Consider the following 27,670-nt stretch of genomic DNA (forward strand, 5'->3'; position numbering starts at 1 on the left):
ATATTTGCCAAGTCAAGGCTGAAGTCCTCAAAAATGTGATTCGAGTCCAAATCACAATTTAATCACAATTCTCTGGGGACTAGCTATGAAAACTACTGCATTAGACCCCCAAAATAAAAAAAAATAATACAAAAAGTCTAGAGATCTTTATTGATATTTATCATTACAAAAATTGTTCCCTGACACAGGGACATGCAGTGCATTAGCACAGCAGCACTGGAGCAGAAAGACAACACAAGACCAACAAACAGAACAGGTAGACTGGGCAATCATAAAAACTAAAAAAAACAAAGACACACATGGGCACAGACCCTGCCTCTGGGCACAGCTTGGCAGTGGAACAGAAGGTCAGTCTACATTGTACCTCAGGGTTCGTCCTGCATATTTCACTGTCTAAACAGTGTATGCTGAGGAGCGCTGTACATTACTTTGCGTCAGTCTGTGTACTATTGTGCGTTTGTGTTCTGAATGTGTGTTAGAGTGTAAGTTATAGTCCATGTGCGTCTTTGTATGTGTATGTCTGTACTGTTTTAAATCAAATATATCTGCGCATGTGTGGTGTGGTGTGGTGTGGTGTGCACTCAGGACTCAGTCAGGCGTGTCTGGGCAGCAAAGTCTGCACTGAGTTTGCGCATGACCTCTGCGTGAGCCTGTGACCCTTTCTGCCCCAGCTCCTGCCGTGTGGTGCTGTAGTGCTCCTTCACAAATGTGGCGAAGGGGGTGGGGCCTCGCGTGCGCGACGGCGTTACCAGCACCAGCTGACCTGTACAGAGTGCGCACACAAAGCGTCCAGTGTCTAGAGACTTAGAGTGACGGCCAATCCTGCAGAAATCAAGGGAGGGGAGGGAGAGAGAGTAAGTGTGCGTGTAGGTGTGATGGTGAGAGAGAGGCAGAGGGAGGGAAAGAAACAATATAGGGAGGAAATTATCTTCAGTGTCCCTCTTGTCCACAGACACACGTGCACACACACACACACACACACACTCCGATTCAAACGCACGCAAGCACACACAGACAAGAACACACAGAACAGACAAGACTCACGTGTTCTGGCAGCGGCTGCACTTGTACTGGTACTTGTAGTTGATCTGGTAGGAGTGGCAGCGGGTGACCACGGGCAGCTCAGGGTGTGCCAGCACAGCCTTGCGGGCAAACAGCTGCCAGAAGCGTCCATGCCCGTCGCGCACCCCATGCACCAGCCAGGTGGCTGCATGACACATCTCATGGACTAGCGTGTCCCTCAGCCGCTCTGGTGGTGGAGAAAGGGGGGTCAGAGCAGATGAAAGGAAGGGCAATCAGATACTCACTATTCTACAGTGCAGGGCTGCCTTAGATCTGGAGGACTGCAGTCCGTCATTCAGTCAGGACATGTGGGTCTCTCTACATCCCCACCTGCTTTCACTCTGGCAAACTACCAAGGAGGTTTAGTGGGAGCAGACACACTGTGGCCACTAGATGTCCTCTGTGCTGCTCCCCTGTTCAGTACAGCCCCTACAGGACTAAAAGCTCCTACCCACGCACGTATTTCAATACTGGACTGCCTCTCAATTAATTTGCAAGAAAGTTTCCTTTCTTGGGGTAACAGCTAATGCATTTTGACCACACTGCGGCCTAGTACAAAGGGCTGCAAGTCAGTATTGATCATAATTCTAGACAATAGTCTCCCCCCAGCCAACCACGTACCTGCTGAGTCGCACACTTTCTCAGAAAGCTCGATGCGTGCATAGCGCTGTCCCCCCGGACCACGCTCCATCCCTGACACGCAGTACCCCGCCGTCTTGCGCATCTTCTTGTTCCAGGAGAGTGACATGGAGCTGGGCAACTGTGGGAGAGAGCAGAACTGAGAACACAGATGGGTACACACACACAGTCCACAGTCAGTGTGTGCACTTGCATAAGAGAGAGAGAGTCAGGCAGTGTCTTTGTTGCTTGTAAGTGCAAATCAACTAATCAGTCTGTGTGTGCGAGTAAGTGTACAGTGCGTGTGCTCCTCGGCTCTAAGAGAGAAAAAGAGAGATGGACAGTGCAAAGACAGCGAGAGACGGGCAATGCAGATGGGCTGACCTGCACAGGTGAGGAGGGTGTAGGAGATCCAGGCTGCAGTTCTTGCACACGTGTGTGTGTGTGTGTGTGTGTACAGTGGACAGTGCACAAGTGCGTGGGTTTACATTGGACAGTGCATGTCTGTGTACACTGACAGTGTGTCTGCGCATCTCTGGGTTACCTTGCTGTCAAACACTGTGCTGTTATAGAGCTGGTACAGCTTGCTGCTCAGCTCCTCCCGATGCTGCTTGAAGTTCTTGGCATAGTGAGAGGTGAGGTCAGACAGTGCCTGCAGGAAACAGCCAGGAGTCTGGCACACCGCCACTCTGCAACACACAAACACAGCACTGTTACTCCAGATTTAAGGCTGGTTTACACTGCGACGCTCGACCATCACACACAGACACGCACCATAGTCAGTCACTGCAGATCAACACACACGCATTCTTTCAGTAGCAAGGCACTCTACAATGTGTACCTGCTACTGTTGGGAGGCCGGGGCTTGGTGTGGCTTCCTGACGGCCGACTGACCGCTGTCTGACCAGGGGTCACCTTCGGCTGCACCCTGTGACGACCTCTCGGCACCTGCTCTGGCAGGACACTGGGCTTGGACAGCGAGCTCCTTGGCTCTAACAGAGAGAAAAAGAGATGGACAGTGCAGAGAGAGACTGACAATATAGAGAGAAAGAGAAATGTGGAAATGGGCTGACCTGCAGAGGTGAGGGGGGTGTGGGAGACGCTGGTGCCTAGGCTGTGGTTTTTCCTGATCCGGTCCAGCAGTGACTCAAACTCCTCCTCACTAGAGCTGCCCGAGGCTGGGTGGCATCCTGGGTTGGGGGCTTGGCGCGGCCTTCTCTCGCTCGCTGCCTTCCGGGGCTGAGCATCTTTCATGGGCCTACCTATCTGCCCTGCGGAGTTGCCCCTTTTCTGAGACACCCAGGTACTCCTCATTACCAAACCCCCACCCCCAACACTACCCTCCTCCTCCTCCTCGCTGTTGCTGATGAAGACTGGAGACTCCCATTGGGAGGGGGGGCGGCGGACCGCAGGCTGGCTGAGGGGGGGACGGCAGAGATCTGCAGGAGACAGACAGGACAAGTAAAGTTCAATGAAAACATGTACATTTTATTTATGTATCAGTTTTATTTTTCCAGGATTTGTTGAGCATTGAAACAGCTGAGACAAAGCTGTCAAGTTTGCAGCATAGAAGCATAACACATCGCCTCTTCTTTAAAATCTCTTCAGCTGAATATGTTAGTTTGTAAATTAAAGACTGGATTTTTCTGCTGTGTGCTCAGTGTATTCATTTTTTTATTTGTAATCACAGTCCCTGACCTCCTACCAGTAATTACTCACAAGACATCTAGGCCCCATTCCCCATTCTAGGCCCCCATTAGATCAACTTTTCGTAGGAAACGAGTACAGAGAGATCGCAAAGATACAGTCGTGAGCAAAATTATTCAACCCTCATTGCAAATCAGGTTTATTGTCAAAATGTAAAGACTGTCAGCTGTTTGCAATGAACAAATCAAACAAAAGCAATTGAAATAGATAAACACAACAAATGCTTCAAGTGGTTTCCCTAAATTCAACTGAAAATGCAATTTATAATGACATCTCCAGTCTCAAAATTATTCAACCCCCTGAACAGAATCCCTCACAACAGCACAAATATGCAAAACAGGTGTTGTCTCAAGCACACCTGATGCAACTAATCAAGGGCTTCATTAGTGCACCAGGTGTGCTTGAGCTAGAACACTGAAATACCTGAACTGGCTAGGGTTTTTTTTGAGTGTCACATTTGACTGCATGTTAGAAATAGTCAAATAGTCAAAAGAATGGTCAAGAGAAGAGATCATCGCCCTGCACAAACAAGGAACAGGATACAAAAAGATTGCGAAAGGCACTGAATGTTCCTAGAGACACTGCTGGAAGCATAGTTCGCAAGTTGAAAGTGAAAGGAACAGTGGTTACACTACCTGGACAGGGCAGAAAAAGCAAGCTATCAACGGCTGCAACCAGATGGCTGAGAAGGCAAGTTGTGTAAAACCCTTGAGTGACTGCAAAAGACCTGCAACAAGACTTGTTGGCAACAGGCACTGAGGTTTCAGTGAGCACAGTAAGGCGCGTACTAAATGCAGAAGGTTTCCATGGCAGAACTCCAAGACGTACACCACTACTGACCCAAAAGCACAAAAAAATTCGGCTCCAATATGCTCAAAATCATATAACTAAGTCACAGAAGTTTTGGGATTCTGTTCTGTGGGGCGATGAAACAAAACTGGAACTTTTCGGCACGATGGATCAGTGGTATGTCTAGAGGAAGAAGAATGAAGCATACGCTGAAAAGAACACTCATCCCACAGTTAAGCATGGTGGTGGCTCGGTGATGCTCTGGGGCTGCATTGCATCCTCTGGCACTGGAAACCTGCAGCGCGTGGAAGGCAAGATTGATTCATAAAAGTATCAGGAAATTCTAGGAGAAACCTTCATGCCATCTGTGAGGAAGCTGAAGCTTGGGCGTCATTTGACCTTCAACCAGGACAATGATCTCAAGCATACCTCAAATTCCACCAAGGCTTGGTTGCAGAAGAAGTCCTGGAAGATTCTATGGTGGCCATCACAGTCACCTGACTTGAACCCCATAGAAAATCTCTGGTGGGATTTGAAGGCGGCGGTTGCAGTACCCAAACCCAAGAATATTACTGAACTGGAGGCCATTGCTCATGAGGAATGGGCTAAGATTCCTCAGGAACGCAGAAGCTGGTGTCTGGCTACGCATCTCGTTTGCAAGATGCTTGCCATGAAGTGGTTGAATAATTTTGAGACTGGAGAAGTCATTATAAGTTGCATTTTCAGTTGAATTTGGGGAAACCACTTGAATCATTCGTTTTGTTGAGCTATTTCAATTGCTTTTGTTTGATTTGTTCATTGCAAACAGCTGACAGTCTGTACACTTTGACAATAAACCTGATTTGCAATGGGGGTTGAATAATTTTGCTCACAACTGTAATTTACATAATTCATGTTTTACCATTTGAGCACTATAGATTCGGTGGACAAGGTATAATTTACCTAATTAATCTATTTGAGCTGTACATTACCAATCCACTGTACTGTGACAGTAACAGACTATATGCACAGGGCTGTGCTTTCCTGCTAGTGGCGCATTCCTATACTCGGTTCAAAATATCGGCAAAGCTGCCGTTACAAGGTTATATGCAATTCATTAATATGTAATCCTATAATGATTGTATTATAGACTGTATTATTAAGCAGAGATCCACAAAGTAATTGGTGCTGTACAGTCAGATCCACATCAAGGCACCTCAGGACCAAATGAGGCAGACTTTGTGTGCAGGAAATAATTTCACAGTTAATGACAATTTTAATGGCAATTATACAATGCCTGTTCCAGACAGTAGGGTATCAGATTTTGGATAACACTGTACATTATCCATGATTTGACCTCACTTATTCCCATATGATCTGTGAATCCACCTGCCTCATTTCAAATATTGAAGCCAAGCACCCAGACTCTGTCCATGACTCTACATTGTTTCAGAGATTTGAGGAAGGCGAAGGAAATAATCTTATTTGTCAGAAATCATTGCATAAAGATTTGTTTTATGAAGTTATCTAATAGTGTTAATCTCATAGGTCAATATGTTGGGATACTTTCCTGTTAATTAGGCTAAAAAGGTGAATAAACAATTTATAAATCAAACAAATGAATTAGTACAACATAATACTAAAGTATTACATAAAAAAAAAAGAACAATGGCAAAATATGACAATAGAGGGCTGATTCAGATGCTATCACTATCAGTCCATGCTACATTCCATTACTACAAGCCTACAGATTTAAATTGGATGCGTGTGAAATTATTATGTTGGGGTAAATACATAGCCTGTGTAATAAAAAATTAAGTGATTTTTCCCATGCTTCCTCTCTGGACTTGGCAGCAGCAGAAGTGTTGCAATTAGCTGCGAAAATGTCTTTATATTCCTCAAAACTTTCCATGAGAAGGTGTTGCTCAGTCAGACTGACAGAAGTTGCTCTGTTGTGATGTCATTTGCAGTGCATTTCGGTGTCTCTGTGCTTCGCAATTTTCCCTGGTGAGGCAGCACGAGCACGCGCATGCACTTGGATTAAATCGGAATGCAGTTAACGAGACAAGTTTAGCCTTTATTCGGCTTCGAGTAACGAAGGTCATTTAAGTCAGGCTATCGGATTAATTGAATCCGGCTAACATCTGGTTAGCCTGAATTACTTAAACCACCTATGAGGAACGGGGACCTGTTCAGACAACTTGTAATTTTGCAATTTATTCTCCAGAGATACTCAGCACTGCTGTAATTTTTCAATTTATGCTTCGTTATGCTCCTGCTTACTTATACATTGTTAGAACTCCTGTTATCTACCGTGCTTGCCCCTCCCTTTAGCGAATATCTAGGACCTATTGCTGTCGTAACCTGTAAGTCATCCTGTAGAAGGGCCTCTGCCAAGTATTATTATAATAAAACAATCCTGTACTGCATTTCACCTAATTAATGTTCCATGTTCATGCAACAATTATTCAAGCCTTTGATGACTGATATGGTCTTACATTTTCATATCCCCAATACATATAGGGATTTGAGACATCAGATTATACGACAGTCTGACATCTCCTGCTACTGGTATACATACATACCCCAAGTGAGTAGTATTGGGTTATTTTACAGGGCTCCAGACCAAAAAAAAAAAAAAACAGTTAAGGAGCCATTGGCTCCTATACGAAAAAATATCAGGCACCAAATTATTTTAAGTGCCACGTAAGAATGAACTTGCACTTTAAATTTTTTATTGACTTTGTCATGTGTGCGTTCCGGTAAATGTGAGGCAACCAGCGCTGGGTCTTCACTGCAGAAGGTGTTCGTATGGCACAGCCTAACTCCATACCAATGGCTTTCGACTCACGCTTGCTTTTGGGGCTGAAATGGTATGTTTCCCATACCAGATGTAGTAAGTCATAGACCTTTTCCACCATTGGAAGACTTCTGAACACCCAACATGGCTAATTCCAGTCTGTGTGGCATACAGTGAAAGGAAAGAATGTGTTCACCTATTTCTCCCCTTAGGAGTGCACGTACTCCACCTGAGGCACCCATGTTAACGCTGGCTGCCACCAATCATGATCAGTTTGTTTAGTATAACCAAACAAGCATTTTATTTTATCTAATACTCTATTTGCACAGCAGTGTTCAAGCTCAGCTAAACCAATAAACCGGTTCACTGCTACACCTGCAGAAATGTGCCTGTAGTTGTCCTTCCCAGAAACGTCTGTGCCACAGTCAGTGATAATAGACATATTTAGCTGTCGGAGTGTCTGTTAGCGCTTGTTCTTTGATCTCCTCTGTAATGCATCCTATAAACTCAGCACACACTGTGTCATTGTCATAAGTCCTGCACACATTCAGTCCATTTTTTTTCCATTAGTTATAACTGAGAGGTAAATTTGGTGAAGGGCAGCCCTTCACATGCAATCATAGAGTTGAATTTGAATTTTAGCTCCTTCCATTCTCTCTCGTCATGTAATTCGCATGCACGAGACACCGCATGTGCTAACGGTGTTTTTTGTGGAGCACTCATTGAGATTACATGGTCACGAGCAGATTTATGCTTTTGATTATTGCCGTGTTTTCTCCCAGTCTCTTTTTTGAAATGGTTCATTCCACTAATGAAATCTGTTTTCCCCACTATTTCTCTGCCCGCTTTGGAACAAAAGTCACAAAACATTGTCTGTGTGCCATGGTCGTACCTGAGCCATGTAAACTCTTGAATCCATGACGTTTTTAAATGCCTTTCTGCACTTTTACTTGGGTATTGTACTCGGGTGTCTCCGTCGTTTTCCATCTCAAGCATGCTAGCACAACTGGAGCATGCAGGTGTGCCATCAGCGTTGGTGCTTGACAGAGATGAGGATTGAGATTTGAAAAAGTCCGATATTTTTCTTTTGATATGCTTTCTCCATGCTTTTCTTTTCCACTCTTGAACTTCAACTCGGTGAAACTGTTTTTTTGCTTTGTTTTTCTTCACTCAACTTACGAGACCAACGTCTTGCCACTTGGCCACCATGCCCTCTTCTTCACTCAAACTTTCAAGCGCAGGGTCTCTTTTTATTATGTCAACACAACAACTTATGTGATAGCCTACTCCTCTCAGAACAGGCAAGTAAAGACATTTACATGCACATTTTTAAATCATAACGTGTAGATTTATATTGTCGCCAGCGGCGATCCGAGCAAAAATATCAGTCGCAAATGCGACCGTTTTAGGGGCAGTCTGGAGCCCTGTTTTAGTGTTAGTGGCATACAGTTGGCAAACACTGTAATTAGGATGCACTTAAATTCATGTGTTGCTGAACTTCTGGCAAGCTGTGCTCACCTTTGGCAGAGGTTAACTGCTTCTTCCTCCTGTCAGGGGCAAAGTCTTCATCAGAGGAGCAGCTATTCACAATGAAGTGCCTCAGGCTGTGAGGGGGGAGGAGTTCAGCATTACTGCACTAAATCATTACAGAACCACTGAATACAGCACTGCAAACACCACTGCACCACATAGGACACAAACACTGACAAACTCAGATACAATACACATTACAGAACATACAACACAAACTATAAGTAATACAAAAGACAAATGCACACTCACACATGCACAGTCACCTGTCATCGCTGCTGTTCCCTAGTGACACATGAGGCTTTGACTTCGGTGTCCGCACACGGCTCAGGACTACAGAGAGAGCGCCAATATGGGAAGATCGAGAGTAGAGGAGGATAGAGCGAGTGTGTGTGTGTGAGAGAGAGAGAGAGAGAGAGAGAGAGAGAGAGATTCAATACAATACATAATTCCTGATTTCTAATAAACCCATCCTAGTAAGTAACCTGAGCCCTGACCCACACCCAGGGGTACTTACAGTCCTCGAAGCTGTCACTGTCAGAGCTCAGCACCTGGACTCTGGGACTGCAGACGAAAGATAATTAGAACGCTGGGCTCCTCTCACATACAGGTCACATTGCTCTGGACACCCACCCTCTGCACCTGCACCCTGCGCCCACCACATCGTACCAACCTATGTGTGTTCAGTGGGCGACGACGCTCCCGTTGGGGTATAGTCCTGGGCGTGGCCTTCTCTATCAAGACTATTAGAAACACAGAAAGTCAGAGGTAGGCAACACAGAGCACACACAGACAGACAAGTGCAGTCAGCTGGTCGGTGCTGTCCACTCACACTGGTCGAAGTCATCATCGCTGGAGTCTAGCTGGGTTCGGTTCTGCCAGCATACCGCCTTGCAGTTCTCCTTCCCCGAGGAGCCTTCCCACTCACTGTCTGACAGCAGCAGCTGGGTGGGGTGGCACTCTGCCTTGGGGGTGCTAGGGTCACCCTCCTCCCCATTGGAGCCCATCACCCTCAGCGGCGTGCAGCCTCCCGCACCGATGCTCCTGAGCAGCTACACACAAGGGGCCAGGTTAATCCCTTAATTTATTGGGTTCTGTAGTTCAGTGCCACACAACATAGTTCTATTAAAGAGATGTGTGCATGTAGAGAGGTCTGCGCATTGCGCAAATGGGAAATCAAAGTGACCTCCTGCAGAGACGGCTTTCAGACTGCTAGTGAAGAGGACTGTTTATATTGTGCAGAGCAGTTCAGGTTTTACAAGCCCACAGACCCGACTTCCCAGCAGTGGGGCTTTACCTCCTCCTCTGCAGAGTCCAGTCCTCCTGGCACCAACCAGCCCTGCTTCCCGGCCACACGCAGGAACAGGTCCCGAGTCTCAACATTCATCGCTGCCCCTCTGCTGGCAAGCCAACACCCAACACAGTACAGGATACACGGGCGCAGGCAGGACGTACTCCTCAGCTTCACTGCACTGGGCAAAAAATGGCAGACAGATGCACAAACTCACTAGAAAAGGGAAAGAAAACTGTGGTTCTACAGGACCTGGCGGGAGACCCCTGCTGTACTGTAGCTCTCCTGGACCAGGCCTGGGGACCCTGCTGTAGAAACGATTAGCACTGTAAGCACAACCCTGGCTGAGACGGTACTGATCTGTGTTTCAGTCGGCCGGGGAATAGTGGGATATCTGCATGGTCGATGTGGTTTGATTGCGCTGCCTCGGAGTGTAACGGTACTGCTAGCACACAATACTGAGCTGCGCTTTGAGCGACTGGTGTCAAATACAAGCATAGCTACATTAAATTAAAATCCCAGTATTAACGTACCTTTTAAACTTCGTCCTGGGTGGTGTCTGTCCGCACAATGGATTATTATCGTTGCTCTTATTTTTATTCGTATTCTTGTCGTTATTATGAGAAATTCGCGCTTGTATTGCCCTGGTGCTGTATCTCTCTTCGTCGCTATCCTTTAATTTAAAGAACATTCAAACTTGGCATCACCGGAAACAGTGCTTACATCACTTCCTCTTCACGTAAACGCTCATAGGCTGTATTCAAAATCAATTACTAGACGTGAAGACACTGGCCGCCTTCACGACACGCATACTTTGCAGAGTCTGCGCAGACTTTTCGCAGACTCTGCAACGAAACTGTCCATGGTCGGCGTCGGCATGAACGCAGCCGGAACAGACGTCACCGGGTCACGCATCCACCGGCTGCAAAGTGTGCACACCCGCGCAAAACAATAACCGAGCGATGTGTGACGAAGACGCGTAAATCACCCAGAGACAGAGAAAGTGCATGGGCAGCGCCACCTAGTCAGGGGGTGTGAATCGGCCTCGACTCATGAAAGTTTACAAACGGAAGTTTACGAACGAGAGGAGACCATTCGACCCATCGTGCTATGTCATGAAGGATGTTATGAATTTCATGCTAGATATGGCAAAGCACAACATAAATATCATATTTTAAAGCTTGTCAGTTCAACAATGAAATAATATGCATGTTTTAGTGGTGTACATTTACACTGATCAGCCATAACATTAGGACCACCTGCCTAATATTGTGTAGGTCCCCCTTTTGCTGCCAAAACAGCCCTGACCCATCGAGGCATGGACTCCACTAGACCTCTGAAGGTGTGCTGTGGTATCTGGCACCAAGACGTTACCAGCAGATCCTTTAAGTCCTGTAAGTTGCGAGGTGGGGCCTCCATGGATCGAACTTGTTTGTCCAGCACATCCCACAGATGCTCGATTGGATTGAGATCTGGGGAATTTGGAGGCCAAGTCAACACCTTGAACTCGTGATTCATCAGACCAGGCCACCTTCCTCCATTGCTCCGTGGTCCAGTTCTGATGCTCACGTGCCCATTGTAGGTGCTTTCGGCAGTGGGCAGGGGTCAGCATGGGCACCCTGACTGGTCTGCGGCTACGCAGCCCCATACGAAACAAACTGCGATGCACTGTGTTCTGACACCTTTCTATCAGAACCAGCATTCACTTTTTCAGCAATTTGAGCTACAGTAGCTCGTCTGTTGGATCGGACCACACGGGCCAGCCTTCGATCCCCACGTGCATCAATGAGCCTTGGCCGCCCATGACCCTGTCACCGGTTCACCGCTTTTCCTTCCTTGGAGCACTTTTGATAGGTACTGACCACTGCACACCGGGAACACCCCACAAGAGCTGCAGTTTTGGAGATGCTCTGACCCAGTCGTCTAGCCATCACAATTTGGCCCTTGTCAAAGTCGCTCAGATCCTTACGCTTGCCCATTTTTCCTGCTTCTAACACATCAACTTTGAGGACAAAATGTTCACTTGCTGCCTAATATATCCCACCCACTGACAGGTGCCATGATAATGAGATTATCAGTGTTATTCACTTCACCTGTCAGTGGTCATAATGTTATGGCTGATCGGTGCACATTATAACTTAATTTTCAAGTATTATGTGCATTTGTAAGTTACACACCTGGTAAGGAAATCCATAATATATACAAAAATTGTTACGTGTATTTCTTTCAAATCACAAATTTAATGTAGATTTGAAACCAGTGTAAATATAATATTGTACAAAAAGGAAAAGTTGTAATTAATTTGATCAGTATGTTAGTATTTAACCCTTAAGTGTCCCAACAATGAGCAGGAATAAAACATCCTACTACTGAAAGATTATTAAAGGGTCGTAAAGCTACTCAATCTGATATGAACTGATTAAATGGCCTATTTTCCGATTACATTGTAAAGTATGAACCTGGTGCAGCACGAAGGGAACTTCGATTGCATTAACTTCTGTGATTAAGCCTGACTTCTCTCAGCACCGAGTGCATGGTGCTCTGCTCCAGACTGCAGCTCCACTGCCAGAGCTGTGCACGATCCGTCTGCCGTGACGTCACACGCAGACTCCAGTCTGCAATCTAGCGGCACAAAAGTGTCACACGACACTGGCTATATAGATATTACATTAGATATTGCGTATGTATTATATGTTGCCGCTAACGGCCCCTGGGGCTGTTGTGCAATGTCTGCCTGAATTTACAGCACCTGCACCATGAGCTATGGAAGTGGCTGTGAGGTCAACAGATGGTAAACTTCAAAATACCGATTTATATATAATTGATAACACTGAAATGTGTTCTTGTGAAGACTTAGACCATTAGAAATTATAAAGTTAAAATGTGTTCGAGATGGTGGCAAAGCATATAACAGGAAATAACATGGTGTAGATTGCAAGCATTATTTTTATGAAGATGAAAAGTCAAAATAGCAGAGGAAAGGGAACATTTATTTCACAAGGGGTTTTTAAATGTTAGTTTTTACTACTTGATTAAAACAAATTTAAAAGTTTCACACATTCCACAGTGCACACCCCAGCCTGGGGATGAGCAGACAGCAGTGGGTCAGGGAGGGTAAGAGTGCTGTGTGAAGACAGCACAGAAAGAGACGGACACACTGCAGAAGGTTTTTGCCAACTTTATTTACAGATGCTGACTGACCGCCATCCTCGGGAAGAGACCTGCAGCAACCCAGCCAGCAAAGGAGCCACTCAAACAGAGCTACAGAAGGGACACATGGCTGTCACAATCTGTTTGTTTATTTATTTATTTAAATCAAAGACTGACACAGGAAAACCCATTTCTTTTGCATTTCTTCCATCTCTTTTAAATGTTCCAGAGATGTTGTTACATTTCTGTATGGTCAACACAGCTCAGCCCCGCTGGCTGGCTGGCTGATAACAAGAATGAAAAAATAAAATGTGATCGATTTCTAAAAGGAAAAATTAGTCATTGCAGGAAGAAAAACTGTGGAGAGAAACAATAAATTACACCCACAACCCTGATCATGATCAGAAGACTCGGGACCTGCAGACAAAGCCTGCCCATCACTGCCTCCCTAATACAAACACTATATGGACAAAGCTCACTGAGGGGACCGGCCCACAGCACAGAGCAGCATGTAGTCTAGACAAGATAAATAGGCAAGTCAGACCCTTCCCACAGAGTCCCCTCAGTCGAATCACCCAGCTACCTCACTGCAGATCACATACTCCAGTGTAGGACACTACAGACCCAATGTTAAAGATTCTTCTTTAAGGATGCTATGCTATAACTTGGATAGCAGCTAACCTCGGACAGCACTGGGCCCAAGGCTACTCCCAATACAATAATTATGATTGTTACCCTGCGGGCAGCTAAAGGCAGATTCCTTTGTAACACAAGCCTGATCGACTCCACAGAGATCAGTTCATATTGGTAATGTGCTAAAGGTAATGTAAAAAGACCAGAAGAGTCAACATCCAGCCTGAATGCAAATGCAGCTCAAGAGATGAAGTGGCCAAACCCCCACATCCTTAACTCCCTCCCCCCCCCAACACCACTTTACATCCAACCAGCAAGAAAATAATCAAAAATAAGACCAAACCTGCAATATAAACACCTTTATCGAGTAACAAAAAACAAACCGGAAGACAAGAAAAATAAGGAAATAAAGAGACAAACCATGATCTGTAAACCACCAGCAGAGATGTTCTCTCTCAGACCAGGAGTTTGTCAGACTCTGTAAGTATTCCTGTGAGGCGCAGCGCAACACAAATGTATTCTTGTGTATGCTGCGTGTGTGATATATATATATATATATATATATATATACACACACACACGCGCATGCGCACACACTCTGGAGAGAGAAAATACAAACAAACCTGAAAACAATACTTACCTGCGCCTATCCTAATATAAGAACAAAGACCTAAAAACCCCAACAGTGTGTGGGGGGGAGGGGGTCATTTGGCAAGCCATGAGTCAACGAGGCCCCAACTACCTGCACACAGGTATTCGCACAGCCAGCAGACTGGAGTCTGCTTTACTATTAGTACATCTGCTCAGTGGAGGAGAGGTAAGGAGGGAGAGATGGTCCGGAAAACACAGATACCTGGCATACCACTTAAAACTCACACAAAAAAGTTTTGTTCTTATCTTTGATATTCACAACCCTCTTCCTTTCCCCACCTGCCCATCGCCCCCCACCACTGCCTATGTGTGGCTGTCTGTAGAGGCGAAGACTGGCTGTCAACACTGCAGAGGCAGGCTGCGCCGACTTCATACAAAGTGGAGTACAGACCAGAAGAAGTTCTAAGCATCGCGAGAGAGCAGGCAAGCACATTTCTACTGCCCCTTCATTCCCAGCACACTGCAGCTCATTACTCCCTGACCAAATGAGGGAGAGACTGAGAAGGGTGGCATTGGAAAGGTTAAGGGGGGATTTAGGAAAGACGAGAGAGAGACATTAAAGCTGAATATTTACAATAACTTTGTGGTCTGTGTCCATCCTTAGCTGTGGCTCATTGCTCCCTGCTGCCCCTGACCCAAGAGTATACTTCCATTATTAAAATAAAGAGGGGAAAAAAAAAAAAAAAAAAAAAAAAAAAAAGTGGGGGGAATTCAGTGTGTAGAACTCACGCAGAACCTCACCCAGTCCAGTACACCCACAGCAACACCCCCACGGCAGCGCTAGAGTAAGTCGGTCTCCTCAGAAACCAGTAAGTTCCCTTGTGTCCTGCAGCCACAGAGGGAGCATGTCCTGCTGCAAAGGGCTCTAGCACAGTGGGGAGTCCCTTCCACAGAGACAGCACAGGATGAGGGGGAGGGGGGAGGCAGCGCCAGGGCCAGGTGGTGGGGTGTTCAGGCTTAGGGGATGGAGAGATTTTGGGGGAGCTGGGGGGCTGGCAGGGGTTCGGCTCAGGCGGTCTCGCTGCTCTCCAGGGCCTGCAGTTTGAACAGGTGCTCAGGCTTGCCCCCCGTGGCGTAGTGCTCCCACATCTGCAGGTACAGCTTCTCCAGGTCCATGGTGTACTGCTTGGTATTGAACAGTGGACTGCAGATGCGCTGCTTCCACACTTTCGCTCGGATTTTCTTCAGGCTGAAAAAGAAAGGGGGTTTAGTCTGGGCAAGAGGACTCAAGTGGGGCACAACCAAACAGGCCGACTGAGACTGACTGATGACCAAGAGTCAGGATAAGAAGAGCCTACAGGAATAAAAACAACAGAGAGGGACTCACAATTCCATGTCAGTGCCCAGCTTGACAGCCACATCCTCATAGTCCTGACGGTTCATGGCTATCAGCTCAGTGCAACCCAGGCAGGTGAGCTGGGAGGCGGCCACTCGCGATGCCAGAGTCTCGCCTGTAGAGGAAAAATTTAATACAAATTCAGACAGTCAGAGGGGCTCACAATTACGTGAAACGCAAACCAAATGATAATCTGTAGGCTGAACAGCTGCATGCATGTGAGCATCGATCATCAACAACAAAACAGTATCCAGACACCATGCAGCTCTTTCAGGTTCTCCACATCCCAGCTCTTGAGGACACAGGTCTAAATCAGCAAGTTTAACCAGCCTTCCTCTGACACCCACAGGACTGTGCATCTCTCCAGTACTAAAAGGAAGAGAACAGGCCAGCCCAGAGACAGGGAGAAGCAGTTTGCTCTGGTAGTACCCTAGAACAGGCAGGACACGAGGTAGATAGTGTACCTGGCATCGTGACCATGGGGGTACCGGCCCAGAGAACGTCCATGCCAGTGGTGTGGCCGTTGCAGAGAGGTGTGTCCAGGCATACATCAGCCAGCTGCCCACGGCGCACATGCTCCTCCTTGGGCGCCACGGGTGAGAACACAATGCGGCTGGCAGGTAGGCCCATGCTCTGAGCGTACTGCTGGATGTTGGGCTCACCCACTGCTGGGAACCGCAGCAGCCACAGCACACTGTTGGGCACACGCTTCAGGATCTGAAAGACAGAGACACAAAGACAATGGAAAAGTGAGATTACACGGCTGATGGAAGTGGTGTACACAATCGCACACAGCGTGACTGAAAGGGCTTCACAGTGATTTGCTTTCAGCAATCAACATTCACAGAAATCCAGGGTTCATACCCCCTCTGCAGTCAGCAGGGATATGTGCCCATTTTCTCAGGGTGGATAAGCGTCCAGCTTTGAGTGGAAAAGTCACTGATCTTGTGCTTTATAGAATATAAATAAATTAGTCCCAATAACACTTCCAAATGAAAGGGGTGAATACTTCTGAGCAAAGCTGTGTATTAAAATTGAAATGCATCTGTGTGCCTGGCTGCAGATGGGATGAGGCACTCACATTGGCCCACATCTGCAGCGTGGGGGGGTCGATCTTGTAGAGCTGGTTGAAGTTGCAGTAGACGATGGCGTCCTCAGGGAGTCCGTATTGTGAGCGCGTCGTCACAATGATGGTTCGCGGTACCTCCTCCCCTGTTGCTGCCTTGTTATTGATCTGCACAAACAGGAGGGAGGGCGAGAGGCATGAGAGAAATGGGTGAGATGGGGGAGGCTTGGAGACAGGTACACAAGCATCAGTAAAGCTATTGAATGGGATTCTTCTCAGTCCATTTGCAACAATACAGGTTTGTCCACTGAGGATGACACTGAGAAGCGTCCGTGCAGGGAGATGCCTCAGGGCACCCTCCTACACACAGGCAACATGGCTGCAGCCCTGGGTATTGAGCCCAATCTCCGCAGCTTTAAATTATGGGAAAGCTCAAGTTTCAGGCATGCTTTAAAAAAAGTATAAATCGTGTACGCAAAAAAAAGTTCAATCTTGATCACTGCCAATCATTTGTTGCCATTTTTCTCAAAAAAGCAGCAAGAGTAAAAACAGGAAAGCTTTTCTCCACTTGAAATTAATTTAAATGGAGCTGAGGCACAGAGGGACCTGCATAGAGGGACACTGTGGCAGTGGGGCATACCTGTGTGGTGGCCAGCCCATTGCTCACAGTGAAGCCGTTGATGGTGACCTGGATCTGGCCCTGGTTGATCATGTTGATGATGGCCTCAGCTGCTGTGTTCATGGGGATGACGGGCATTGACAGGGCTGAGTTACTGTCTGAGTTCTCCTGCCCATCACACTTCAGCTATGAGAGGGAGGGAGGGAGGGAGAAAAGTTGGTCACTGACTATCACAGCAATTCATTCAGTGTAGTCTTTATTGGCTGAATTTTTAGAACAGTAATGGGGAACAATATACAAAACCATCTTAACTGGAAACTTAAGGCACAAAAAACACAAGATTGCAGAGCACTGGCCCAAATTTATCACTCCAGTCACACTTACCCATAAAATAAAGACTTGCAATCTTGCATTAGCAAACAGTGCCACTCACCTGACCTACTGTTCATTAATGTTTACATTCCAGATTGTTACAGGACATGCCCCACCACACCCCCCCCACTCCCCACTCACCTTCACCACCTTGACGTCAGGCAGGCTGTCCAGAAAAGCCTTAAGGTCGATGCCGTTCAGCACGATGCGATTGTCAAAGATGTGCCCGTTGGACTTGAAGTCGATCACTGCCTTCTTCTGCACCGGAACAATACAAAAAGATGATACATAAAAAGGAGGACATCACTAGTCATATGGACAGACTGACACCAGCTAGTGAAGCAATGCCACCCAACAGATACGTTTGTTTTGATCTTTTCTAGGGCTGTCCCAAAGGGTCAATTGTAATCAATCAAGGTTTGGAACACATTACAGAAGGAAGGTGTTGGTGCCAAATTGCATAATGATGTCACATTAGCTACTAGTGTATAGGACTTTACTGGAAATCCATATAAATAAAATAAAATGTCCACAAGCATGTGGTTTATGTGCAGGTATTTGATTTTACTTGTGTGACACGTTAACCTTCCACTTAAAGAGCACCTTACTCATACATCTAATTAAAAGAACAATTGACTTAAGGGTACATATTTAAGTAGTTTTCTAACAAGAATAAAACTACAAATAAACAGTGTTGTCACAATACCAGAATTTTTACATTGATACCAGGTTTATCACTCTATACAGAAACAATACCAAAATGACAAAAATAAAACAAAATTAGCCAAAGGCCTACCCAATCCAATCAACATTTTGTATATATTTTGCAGTGGATAGATTGATTTGTTTTGTTTGGGTTAAACAAAGACCTAATTTCAGAAACTCAGGTATTGTGTGTGTGTTTTTATTTCGCTTTGCGCAAGTACTAAATTACACTCCGCCCCAGCGAAGGTATCTGTGCATCTTTCTCTCACTTAGTTGATTTACTGGTGTGTTTGTTGCTGTGCAAGTCTGAAAAAGCTTATTCTAGTGCTTGATCTTTCTAATTCTTTAATTGTAATGAATAAATGTTAACTTTGTATTTTGTTTACGGTAATCATGTAAATACACAATCATAATTATATTCTCTTTTGGTTGCACAAAAAAAAAAAAACTATAGATCTACTTTTCTACTAATGATATTGTAATAAAAAAAATTGGCAATTTTTTACAGTGATCATTTAAATATATCATATATATACAAGCATACAAGCACAGTTAATTATATGCTTGTAGATCTATTGTGCAGTGAATGTCTGCAATATTAATAATACTGGAACCCCCCTCTACTCCACTACCATGGCTGTCCGTACTCAGCAACATTTCACCACCACACCTCCGTTGACAGGTAGCAACGGTCAAGCTTTTGGCAAAGATCCGTACGGATGACCGATTGCCAATTTATGTGGACTCCATTTCACACCCAATAGTCTGCCTAACTTCAAGATGGCTAGTCTGGTTAAATCAGATGCCAGAGGACGAGAGCTAATTTGACATGGAGCACAGAGTGGTCCACAACAGATGCCGTGAACTGATCCTTCGTAGCTGAGCCGTCTGTTTGCCTCCCTGACTTCAATCTACCACGTCGCCTGTGGTCAACGATTAACCGTTTTAAGATAGGACAGGATCGCTCTGTGGTCAACCTTGTTCACTGGGGTCAGGCCAATGACCCAAACTGCAGCTGTGGAGCACCACAGACTGTTGCATATTATTAACAAATGTTCAACAACGCGTTTTAATGTTTTAATCGGCTTTGCACCTCTCGGAAGACGACGGTGTTCACTGGCTCAGCACGCAATGCAAACGCCAATTATAAAAAATGTTTTGATGCGATTGTCACGTGACTAACCGAACATTTAGAAAAACTTCAGAAGTTCTGGTTACTGAATGAACCTTCAAACCTTCTAAGACAGCCCTAATATTTTCTCTCTGAAAATAGAAGGGGGTGATCGTGGTGGACAGTGGGATGGGTGCTCCTACCTTGAGGTGGGGGAACATGTTAGCGTGGTCTCCAATAAAGAAGGTGTTGGGCATGTAAGCCAGCTTCTCCGAGTACTGCTCCGCCACATCCAGTGGGGAAGTCTCCTTGTCAGAGATGATGTAATCCATGAAGGGTGCCCCACTGGTGCCAGGGTAACCCAACCACATCGCCTGAAAGAGAGGAAAGGGGGAGAGAAGAGTCAAATACAGAGACTTCTATAAGCCACTGTGTGCAGAGAGGATGCACACACAGACATTTCAGAGATGCAATCTGATGGAACAAAGTCCCAATCAACGAAGGAGAAAAGAAAGCCACACAATCATTTTGCACTCAAAAGTAAAATCTAAGCAAAGCAAAAACACAGTAAAGCACAACGTTTCATCCAAAAAGCCATCATCAGGGTGTAATGAGTCGGAGACCATGCAACAAATATACCTAATAACAGGTGAATTAAATTAAATATAGTTGAATAAGCTTATGATTATTAAATGTATGGAATCAATTAAAAGGAAACCCAAGTAGAGAACTATTGGGAGGATAGTCTCACAGTCCATCTTGGGAAGGTGCCATACCTGGATAGGTGCAGCCCGCAGGGCAAACAGCTCGTTGCGTGCCCCCTTGGTGTAGCCATTCATGTTGACCAGGATGTGGACACCATCCTGGTGGATCCGGTCGGCAGCCTTTCCATTGCAAGGGATCTGAGAGACAGGAGAAGAGAAAATTATAGGGTTGCACTGTCTAACTGCTGCTATTGCACAGGGAGCGCAACACACTGATGTCAGGACAGTGAGAGGAGGGAAAAGATAAGTAAACGGAAATATAGATTACAAATTTGACATTAGAATGCAAAAAGTAACACTGATGGAAGTCTTCTCTTTCCTCTGGTTAACAAGAACTTAAAACTTACTTTTAAGAGCAGCCCAATGCCTAGAGACAAGCAGATTCTTCATGCCAAGGCCCATCTACAACCTGAGGGGTCAGGATGACACCAGGTGTGACCAGATCACACATGAGGGGGAGGGGGACTTACCTGGGACAGGTCTGTGAAGTGGTTAGCCTCAGCCATCACCTTCACTCGGAAGTTAGTGCCGTCGTCAGGGCTGAGTGCATAGCAGAACACCTGGAGAGAAGCAGCAGGGCAAGGGGATTAGTGTGACGAGAGGGATCTGTGTCTTACAGAAAACATTGGACTGTGAGTACACAAGAAAAGTCCTGTTCTTCTTGGCGTTGTCTTGGTGACAGACAGTTGCCCTGAAATTCTGATTGGATTTTAACATGCAGGGCAAAATTGATTTATAACAAAAAGGTACTCTCTCACTACCCATAATTCTCTCCCTCAAAAAATACTCGAACCTGCCAACCTTTTTATGCAGTATTAACAGTTAAATGCTACTCCATGCTACTGTAAAAAAAAATTGTATGTGATTAGCTAGGATTGTTCGTTTACCTTAGAATAGATTAAACCTTTTTAACCGATACCCAATAAAAAATACACAGTACAAAAAGTACAGAAAATAGTCAGTTGTGTAGTATGTTTGTATTTACTGTTAAAACAAAACAATAGGTTATCATCATAACCCTAATTCCCTGAAAAGACAGCCATTACTGAACTGGAAGAGCCTTCTGACCTGCCAATCAGTGAAAACATGTACCAAAGCTGCCCCATAGGAGCACTGCTGGCAGGAGGAAGACCCACCCCTTGTGTCTGTGAAAAGTCTCCTCCTGGCAGCAGCTGCTGGCTGCCATTTCTTCGTCAAGACGGTTGTCTGGCCGAGCGACCACTGAAGGGTAATGGCAGTCTTTCTTTTTCTGGAAACCAAGGCCATGATGATAACCTAACGTTTCCTTTCAAATCGAAAGACAGCCATTACCAAATGGGAAGACTATACCCGAGTACCAAGGGTAGAGTGCAGCCAGTCCACCACGTTGAGACAGCAGAACCCCATGAAGGTCTGTTGACCAGACCAGGTCTCAGCATTACACAGATCTTCAATGAGGCACCATGAAAGAGAGCCCACTGGGTGGCCTGTCCCCTTGTTGAGTGTGCTAAGATGTGTTCAGGCATGGGGACTTTAGCAGCCTCATAGGAGAGCCGGATCGCGTCCACCAGGCAGGAATTGTGTCCTTTACTGGTGGTCTCAACCGTTGCGCGCCCGAAGTGAACTCCTGGGGAGACACTGTCAATTTTTATCGTGGCAAGGTGAATTAGCAGCCAGATACACTTTCAGGGTGGATGCAGTTTTCCCTTCCTATAGCATCTGCTGCAGGAAGCACAGGATAGTCAACGAAGCACAAACACTGGATCCACGTGTCGGGCTAGGCACCGGTTTTGGAAGGCTAACCACTTTTAAGTATACTGGGCTCTGGCCGACTGTAGCGTTTCCACAACATTATCTGACAGTCCCATAGACATTAGCCGGCTGCCTTTCAGGGGCCAGACCCACAACTGCACAACTGAGCAATTCCTTGCGTATTGGGAGATGCCAGGGTTCTGCAATGAGCATCTGCGCTAGTGTTACGAACCACAACTGTCTTGGCCACCGGGGGACAATCAGGAGTATGTGAGCTCCTTCCTGGCAAATCCTCTCCAGTGTCAGTAGAAGTGTCAGTGGGGGAGGACATACAGCAGCTCCTGAGGCCACGGATGAGCAATAGCGACCACACCTAGGGGGCCCCCTCCTGTCTCCAGTGAGAACCACAGAGGTCAGAAGAGGTTAACTCACGCTCATCCCAACTTCTGCAAATTTTGTTCAATCTCCATTCTGGCTGTCCGGACCTCCCGAGGAGAGAATGTCTGCCATTTTGTTGGACACACCTGGCAGCTGTATTGCCATTATTGATCAGAGATTGTCCTGCACCCATAGGAGAAACCTGCACGCCAAACGATGTGGTATAGGGGAGTGCAAGCCCCCTTCGTGGTTGATATAAGCCACTACTGTTGTGTTTTTTTCCAGACACCCCGTACACATTTGCGGTTTTAGGAGGCCTAAGTGCGTTCACATATGCGGGCAAAAAGGCGGCCTAACCGAAATGCATGCCGGGAAGTAAACAAATCTGCTCAAACAAACCAGTGACGCAGGACATTAGGTCTGCTTACAGGTGTATGCGATGTATTTATAATCACAACTTATTAATTAATTAATTAATATTGATGTATATAGGCTGTTGTCCGGTTCTATATTTTCTTTGAAAGTAATCTTAACCCTTTGCAGCCAAAGCTTTCTAAAATAATTTAAAATGTGCTGGTACAATTGGAAATCTATTTCCCTTTTCAAATATCTATCTTCGGTTCTGCAAGTCTAAAAGTGCTGTTATACAATTAACCCGAAAGCAAAGCACATTTATTAGGACATCTGCATAAAATCACAAGAAATCGTGTGCATTAGTATGCAATCGTATGCATCGAAAGAAGCCTCTGCGATGCGTCTATAGTGATATCCTCAGACAGCAGCACTGCACACTTCCTGCGGTTTCAGTTTTAACTTCATCGTCCATCCACATTGTAAACAGCGCTTTAATTTCTGCATCGTCCCAGTTGTTTCCTCCAAAGCCAGCATTTGTGATTGTACTGCTCAGCTCAATATAATCGCGTTTCGGATTGGATGGTGAACAGCTGGTGTAGTTTTAAAATGCACTTGATTTGAATGAAAACCTGCTTCGGTTAAATTTATATCGTTTTAATGCAAAATTCGGATAATTAATAAAGTTACCTGGTCCCGTTCACAATTTCACAATGCAATTTTCACGTGCTCAAATGTTAATGTTACCGTGTTCTGGATGCCTTTACATTAGTAGCTAATGTGACGACATCAATACATTATGCAAATAAGCACCAAAGAAGCTTCAAACCATCCTTCGGTTTAAAAAAAAAAAAAAAAAAAAGCACGCTCTCCCCCCCCCCGTTCGCCATTGCAAAACCCCATCTGCAAATAACCCCGACAATGGGCGATCCTCCCGACTCAACGATTCAGTATGAGACCACCTTACCTATGCAAATTTCTGCAGGAAACTCTGTAAAATCAAAACCTGATTGGTTATTTTATCTTGTTTCCCATGTCCTAAGGCTGGTACTGACGTTAGATGCAACAATTTCTAGTACAGTCAACATACATACATGATAAGCAAAATACGTATAATGCATTATTGCAAATCATCTCTGATAAAAGTATACCCACATATTACCAACTGAAAATGCATAGCATGAGGTTGGCAGGTCTTTTCTATACTCTCAATTGCAGCTCTCTGAATCTCTCCCCCTCTGTGTGTATGCCTTCTTATTCTTTCTCTGCCCCTCTCTCACCTCAAACCTCTCTGAGTTGTGCATGCCAGGGATGGACTGCATAAGGTGTGAGGTGGGATGGTTCCCAAAGTCTGAGCTGACGTAGCCAATGCGCAGGCGCCCCCCACTGGCCTTCAGGTCCTTGGGGTGCTCATAAGGTGGCTTGTGCAGGACGTTGATCTGGATGCAAGGAACAATACCGGTCAGTAGGGAGGTCAACAGCTGTGGTGTGCTGCCACTGACAAGTCTAGCAAACCCACCTGGGATGCCACTGATGACATCAGTGTCAGGCTGAGATGGCCCCACACTGTGGCAGACAACTACAGGTAGTTCTTTAGCACTGAAGCACGTGGTTCACAGACAATGAAGTGGCATGACAAAAAAATGCATTATCCCCATTTACCAGGACTTTGTATGATATATGCCTGTGCCACTCTTGGGGGGTGGGGAGTTCGCCCTACCTTGTCCAGACATAGGTTGCCATGACGCTCGGCAATGGCCTTGCGGAAGCCGTGGGACAGCGGGTACAGCATGCTGTGGTGGGGGTGCACCGAGGGCAGCCGGTTCTTGTCCAGCTGGTCAGCCACGATGCTCACCAGCTTCTTCATGCGCTCATCATAGTCTGTCCAGTCGCACACAATCTGCAGTGGGAGCAGAAGAGGAGTGAACAACACAGAAGGCAGGGTGTACAGAGAATGAGGGCGGTGCAATGTGGGGCAGGGTGCACTAAAAGTGAGGGCAAGAGCACCACCATGTCTGCTTGCGGAGCTTACCTGCAGGCAATGAGCCAAGTTGCAGTAGGCATCGGGGAAGTCCGGCTTCAGCTTCAGGGCCGTGCGATAAGATGCAATCGCTTCTGGTATGTTGCCCGAGTCCTGAAAGATTTTTTAATATCAATTTTTATCAAAATAAACTTGGAAAGGACAGACCACAAAGCAAACTAAAGCCTACACATACTCCAGGGAGCGCGATGCCTGAAAAATAAACTCCAACAGACAAGAAAACCAAGATGGAAAAAAAAAAAAAAACTGGGTAAGTTGGAGCAGAATGGCACACCGGCTACCCAGAGTGCACAGGGCAGTGCTGCAGTACCTTGTGGATGGAGGCCAGGTTGCTATGCGCATCGGCAAAGGCAGGGTTGATCTGGATGGCACGTGTGTAGCACTGCAGCGCCCCCTGCACGTCCTGCATCTCCTTCAATGTGTTGCCCATGTTGGAGTAGGCATCTGCAAACGTGGGGCTGATCCTGCAGGCGGCAAATAGAGGGGACCAGTCACAACACACCCTACAACCCCAAACCCCCTAGCTCTTCCTCTAGGTTAAGGCTATGGCTTTTGTACTGGTTTTAGGTCACTGTCTGCCAAAAAATTAACAAGAACAAAAACAAGGAAACGATGACCCCGTATCAGGGCTGTAGTCGGTATCGGTCTTTGCACTGATGCTCTGGGGACAATAGGAGAGCTCAACTAATATAAGGTGAGATAGGGGTGTATACACTGAAAACATCTAGCTTTAATACAGACATTATCAACCACAAGATAATTCAGCAATACCTTATGGCCTCCTTGTAGTGCATAAGCGCCTCCTGCAGTTTGCCCTGTTGCTGCAACACGCTGGCCAAGTTTGAGTGAGCCGCTGCAAACTCCGGGAACACCTGTATGTCAGGGGAGTGGGGGGGAAGAGAGAGATATGGAGTAAATCAAGTAAATCTCTCTATTGGTTTCACTATGTTGTCTCACCACCAAAAACAGGCTTCAATGGAGTATGAAATCTACAATACACAGACAAAACAGCTTCTCCATGAACACCAGCTACAGACTAGTCAGACAGACTAATTGGGCAAATGCATTGGCGCGTCATCAGCTCGGCCTCTCCAAGGTGAGTGCACAGTCTCACCTCCAGGGCCTTCCGGTACAGCTGTACAGCCTCCTCGATGTTGCCCTGCTCCCTCTTGATGTTGGCCAGGTTGTTGAGCGAGTCGGCGTGCGTGGGGCACAGCCGGAGCGCCGTGTTGTAGCACTCCTCTGCCTCTGACACCTGCAGACACACAGCACACTGGCATCATGGCCCCACTCACGTACACAGAGGAGGGAGAGCGAGGGAGGGAAATATGTATACTCCAGGTAGTAACACTATAGCAGAGCTCTCTCATCTAAATCGAAAAAAAAGAAAAGCTTAAATCAGTCATAAGTTTTATTGATTGATTGATTTTTCTCTGCTGTGGTTTAAATCTCTCAGCTTGGTGCATGTTTCTGTCACTCCTTGCCCTGGAGTACATCACCTACTGGCTTCGTATTCCAGCCGGGATCCCTGTATCACCTCCCGGAAACTGCGGCTGTAGAAACACCGCTGCTGTGGCGCCAATGCAACTAACGGAGACTTGAAGCAGATGAAGCAATGCAGTAACAGGGGAGTCAGTGCTAAAGTAAGAGCAAGAGCAAACAGGCCAGGCCATGGGTTCTCCAGCACCAGTTAGAGCCCCCGTGGGACGCAGTCCAGTAGGGTTTAAAGATCTGTCTGAATTAGCAGCAACATAGAAACTGGGAAATGTTAACACTGCCTAATTCATTGCTCACCCAGTTGTTGGTTTAATGGGACCAGTGGACTGGTCACACACAGCCCCATTGTAAACAGGGTTGTTACACTTTTTCAACATCAAAATTACAGACTTTATCTTATTTCTGAATTGTCCTCTTCAGTCCGCTAGCATATTTGTCTATTTTCATTTATATTTAAATTATTTTTTAAGTTCACGGTTGAATGTGACTGAATTTGGTATTGTAATGAAGTTGTTGCAGTGTAGTGTTTCTATAGTGCATTGTATTTTATGTTTTGGTATACCCTGTGGATCACCTTGGATAAAGGAAAAGGAGCCTGCTAAATGTCTGCAATAATAATAGAAAATAAAACACTAACCAAAAAGTATAATGAAAACACTACTGAAACATGCATTTACAAATGGATTATTTGGAACAGTGTTTCCTACACTGCTATTCTGGAGTGGTATGCTACTGCCGAATCTATACCGCCAATGCAAAACTATTTTATACTTAGCCGAGTTGCAAGTGTGGAGTCTGAGTTTAACAGTGTTATCGTCAGCATTTCCTTTACAAACATGTAAGATTGATCCGATATATTTAACTAATTTCATGATTTCCTGATGAAGATCTTCAGCCAATAGCTGCTTTCACAAGGTTTCCAAAAGTCAATATTACTTTCTACCAGCTTTTTCTTTAAAATAATTCGACCCTGTCAATGGCTCTCTGAACTGTCACTCAGCTTAGTCACGCCTTCAAGCAGTAGTAAATTACCTAATCAAGGAAGCGAGGTTTTGGAAGCCAACTCTGTTAGGACAGAACTGCTCCAGGGACAGAACATATATGATGCTTACGATTGGTTACTTGCCTTTAGGAGGTGGGACATGATGTGACCCAAGTTTTAACAGCTTTGTAAACTTGGAGACGGCGCCGTACCCACATCTTCTCGTCCAGTGCGGTTAAGCACACTTGCTCAATGAACGAGCCAGCCCTGTCTAAATGCATGCAAGTATTTACAAAATTGTTTTGTGAGCTACTCATGGGTGTCCCGCATGCTACTGGTAGCTCGCGATTGACCTGATGGAGACCCTGGTTGTTGACCTTGCAATATGCTGTCCATGGATTTGGACCTTGTTTTACCCATAGTTTATATTTCACGTTTTTGAACCACTTATGAAAATGTAGCAAATATGCCGGGAGGCAGACACTGGACGCTGATGCCTGCGCCGTC

General features: G+C 45.9%; 2 protein-coding genes across 6 annotated transcripts in view; both read right to left on the bottom strand.

Moving 5' to 3' along the window:
• Positions 1-131: 131 nt before the first annotated feature.
• Positions 132-10,706, bottom strand: gcna (germ cell nuclear acidic peptidase). The gene is made up of 13 exons (XM_066715368.1): positions 10,310-10,706; positions 9,783-9,957; positions 9,318-9,537; positions 9,159-9,228; positions 9,003-9,049; positions 8,752-8,818; positions 8,474-8,559; positions 2,754-3,119; positions 2,522-2,672; positions 2,225-2,369; positions 1,684-1,822; positions 1,045-1,249; positions 132-822 (listed from the first exon to the last, which is right to left on the bottom strand). Exons 1-13 carry the CDS (start codon positions 10,465-10,467, stop codon positions 582-584), a joined length of 2,070 nt encoding a protein of 689 aa, XP_066571465.1. The 5' UTR covers positions 10,468-10,706; the 3' UTR covers positions 132-581.
• Positions 10,707-13,057: 2,351 nt separating this feature from the next.
• LOC136760106 (UDP-N-acetylglucosamine--peptide N-acetylglucosaminyltransferase 110 kDa subunit) overlaps positions 13,058-27,670 on the bottom strand; it is a 31,251-nt gene continuing 16,638 nt past the window's right edge. For all 5 annotated transcript variants that reach the window (XM_066715372.1, XM_066715371.1, XM_066715370.1 and 2 more), the window contains 15 exons: positions 25,799-25,939; positions 25,456-25,556; positions 24,995-25,148; positions 24,676-24,777; positions 24,364-24,543; positions 23,924-24,082; positions 20,654-20,743; positions 20,196-20,321; positions 19,623-19,793; positions 17,745-17,861; positions 17,253-17,417; positions 16,628-16,780; positions 16,011-16,263; positions 15,538-15,661; positions 13,058-15,399 (listed from right to left, as the gene is read on the bottom strand). In XM_066715372.1, the coding sequence (XP_066571469.1) occupies positions 15,219-15,399; positions 15,538-15,661; positions 16,011-16,263; positions 16,628-16,780; positions 17,253-17,417; positions 17,745-17,861; positions 19,623-19,793; positions 20,196-20,321; positions 20,654-20,743; positions 23,924-24,082; positions 24,364-24,543; positions 24,676-24,777; positions 24,995-25,148; positions 25,456-25,556; positions 25,799-25,939 (2,217 nt within the window). In that variant the 3' untranslated portion in view covers positions 13,058-15,218. The remainder of the gene's footprint in view (positions 15,400-15,537; positions 15,662-16,010; positions 16,264-16,627; positions 16,781-17,252; positions 17,418-17,744; positions 17,862-19,622; positions 19,794-20,195; positions 20,322-20,653; positions 20,744-23,923; positions 24,083-24,363; positions 24,544-24,675; positions 24,778-24,994; positions 25,149-25,455; positions 25,557-25,798; positions 25,940-27,670) is intronic.

The sequence above is a fragment of the Amia ocellicauda genome, chromosome 10 (assembly GCF_036373705.1).
Source record: "Amia ocellicauda isolate fAmiCal2 chromosome 10, fAmiCal2.hap1, whole genome shotgun sequence".
In the NCBI taxonomy this organism is placed as follows: domain Eukaryota; kingdom Metazoa; phylum Chordata; class Actinopteri; order Amiiformes; family Amiidae; genus Amia; species Amia ocellicauda.

What these genes read in the sequence shown, in the direction of transcription:
- gcna (XM_066715368.1), bottom strand. Translation starts at nt 10,467, where the DNA reads ATGTTCTTTAAATTAAAGGATAGCGACGAAGAGAGATACAGCACCAGG. An exon ending in GCAGTTAACCTCTGCCAAAG is followed by an intron (nt 3,120 to 8,473) that starts GTGAGCACAGCT and finishes TGTCTCCTGCAG; the next exon opens with ATCTCTGCCGTCCCCCCCTC. An exon ending in GCACAGTGTTTGACAGCAAG is followed by an intron (nt 1,823 to 2,224) that starts GTAACCCAGAGA and finishes TCTCTCCCACAG; the next exon opens with TTGCCCAGCTCCATGTCACT.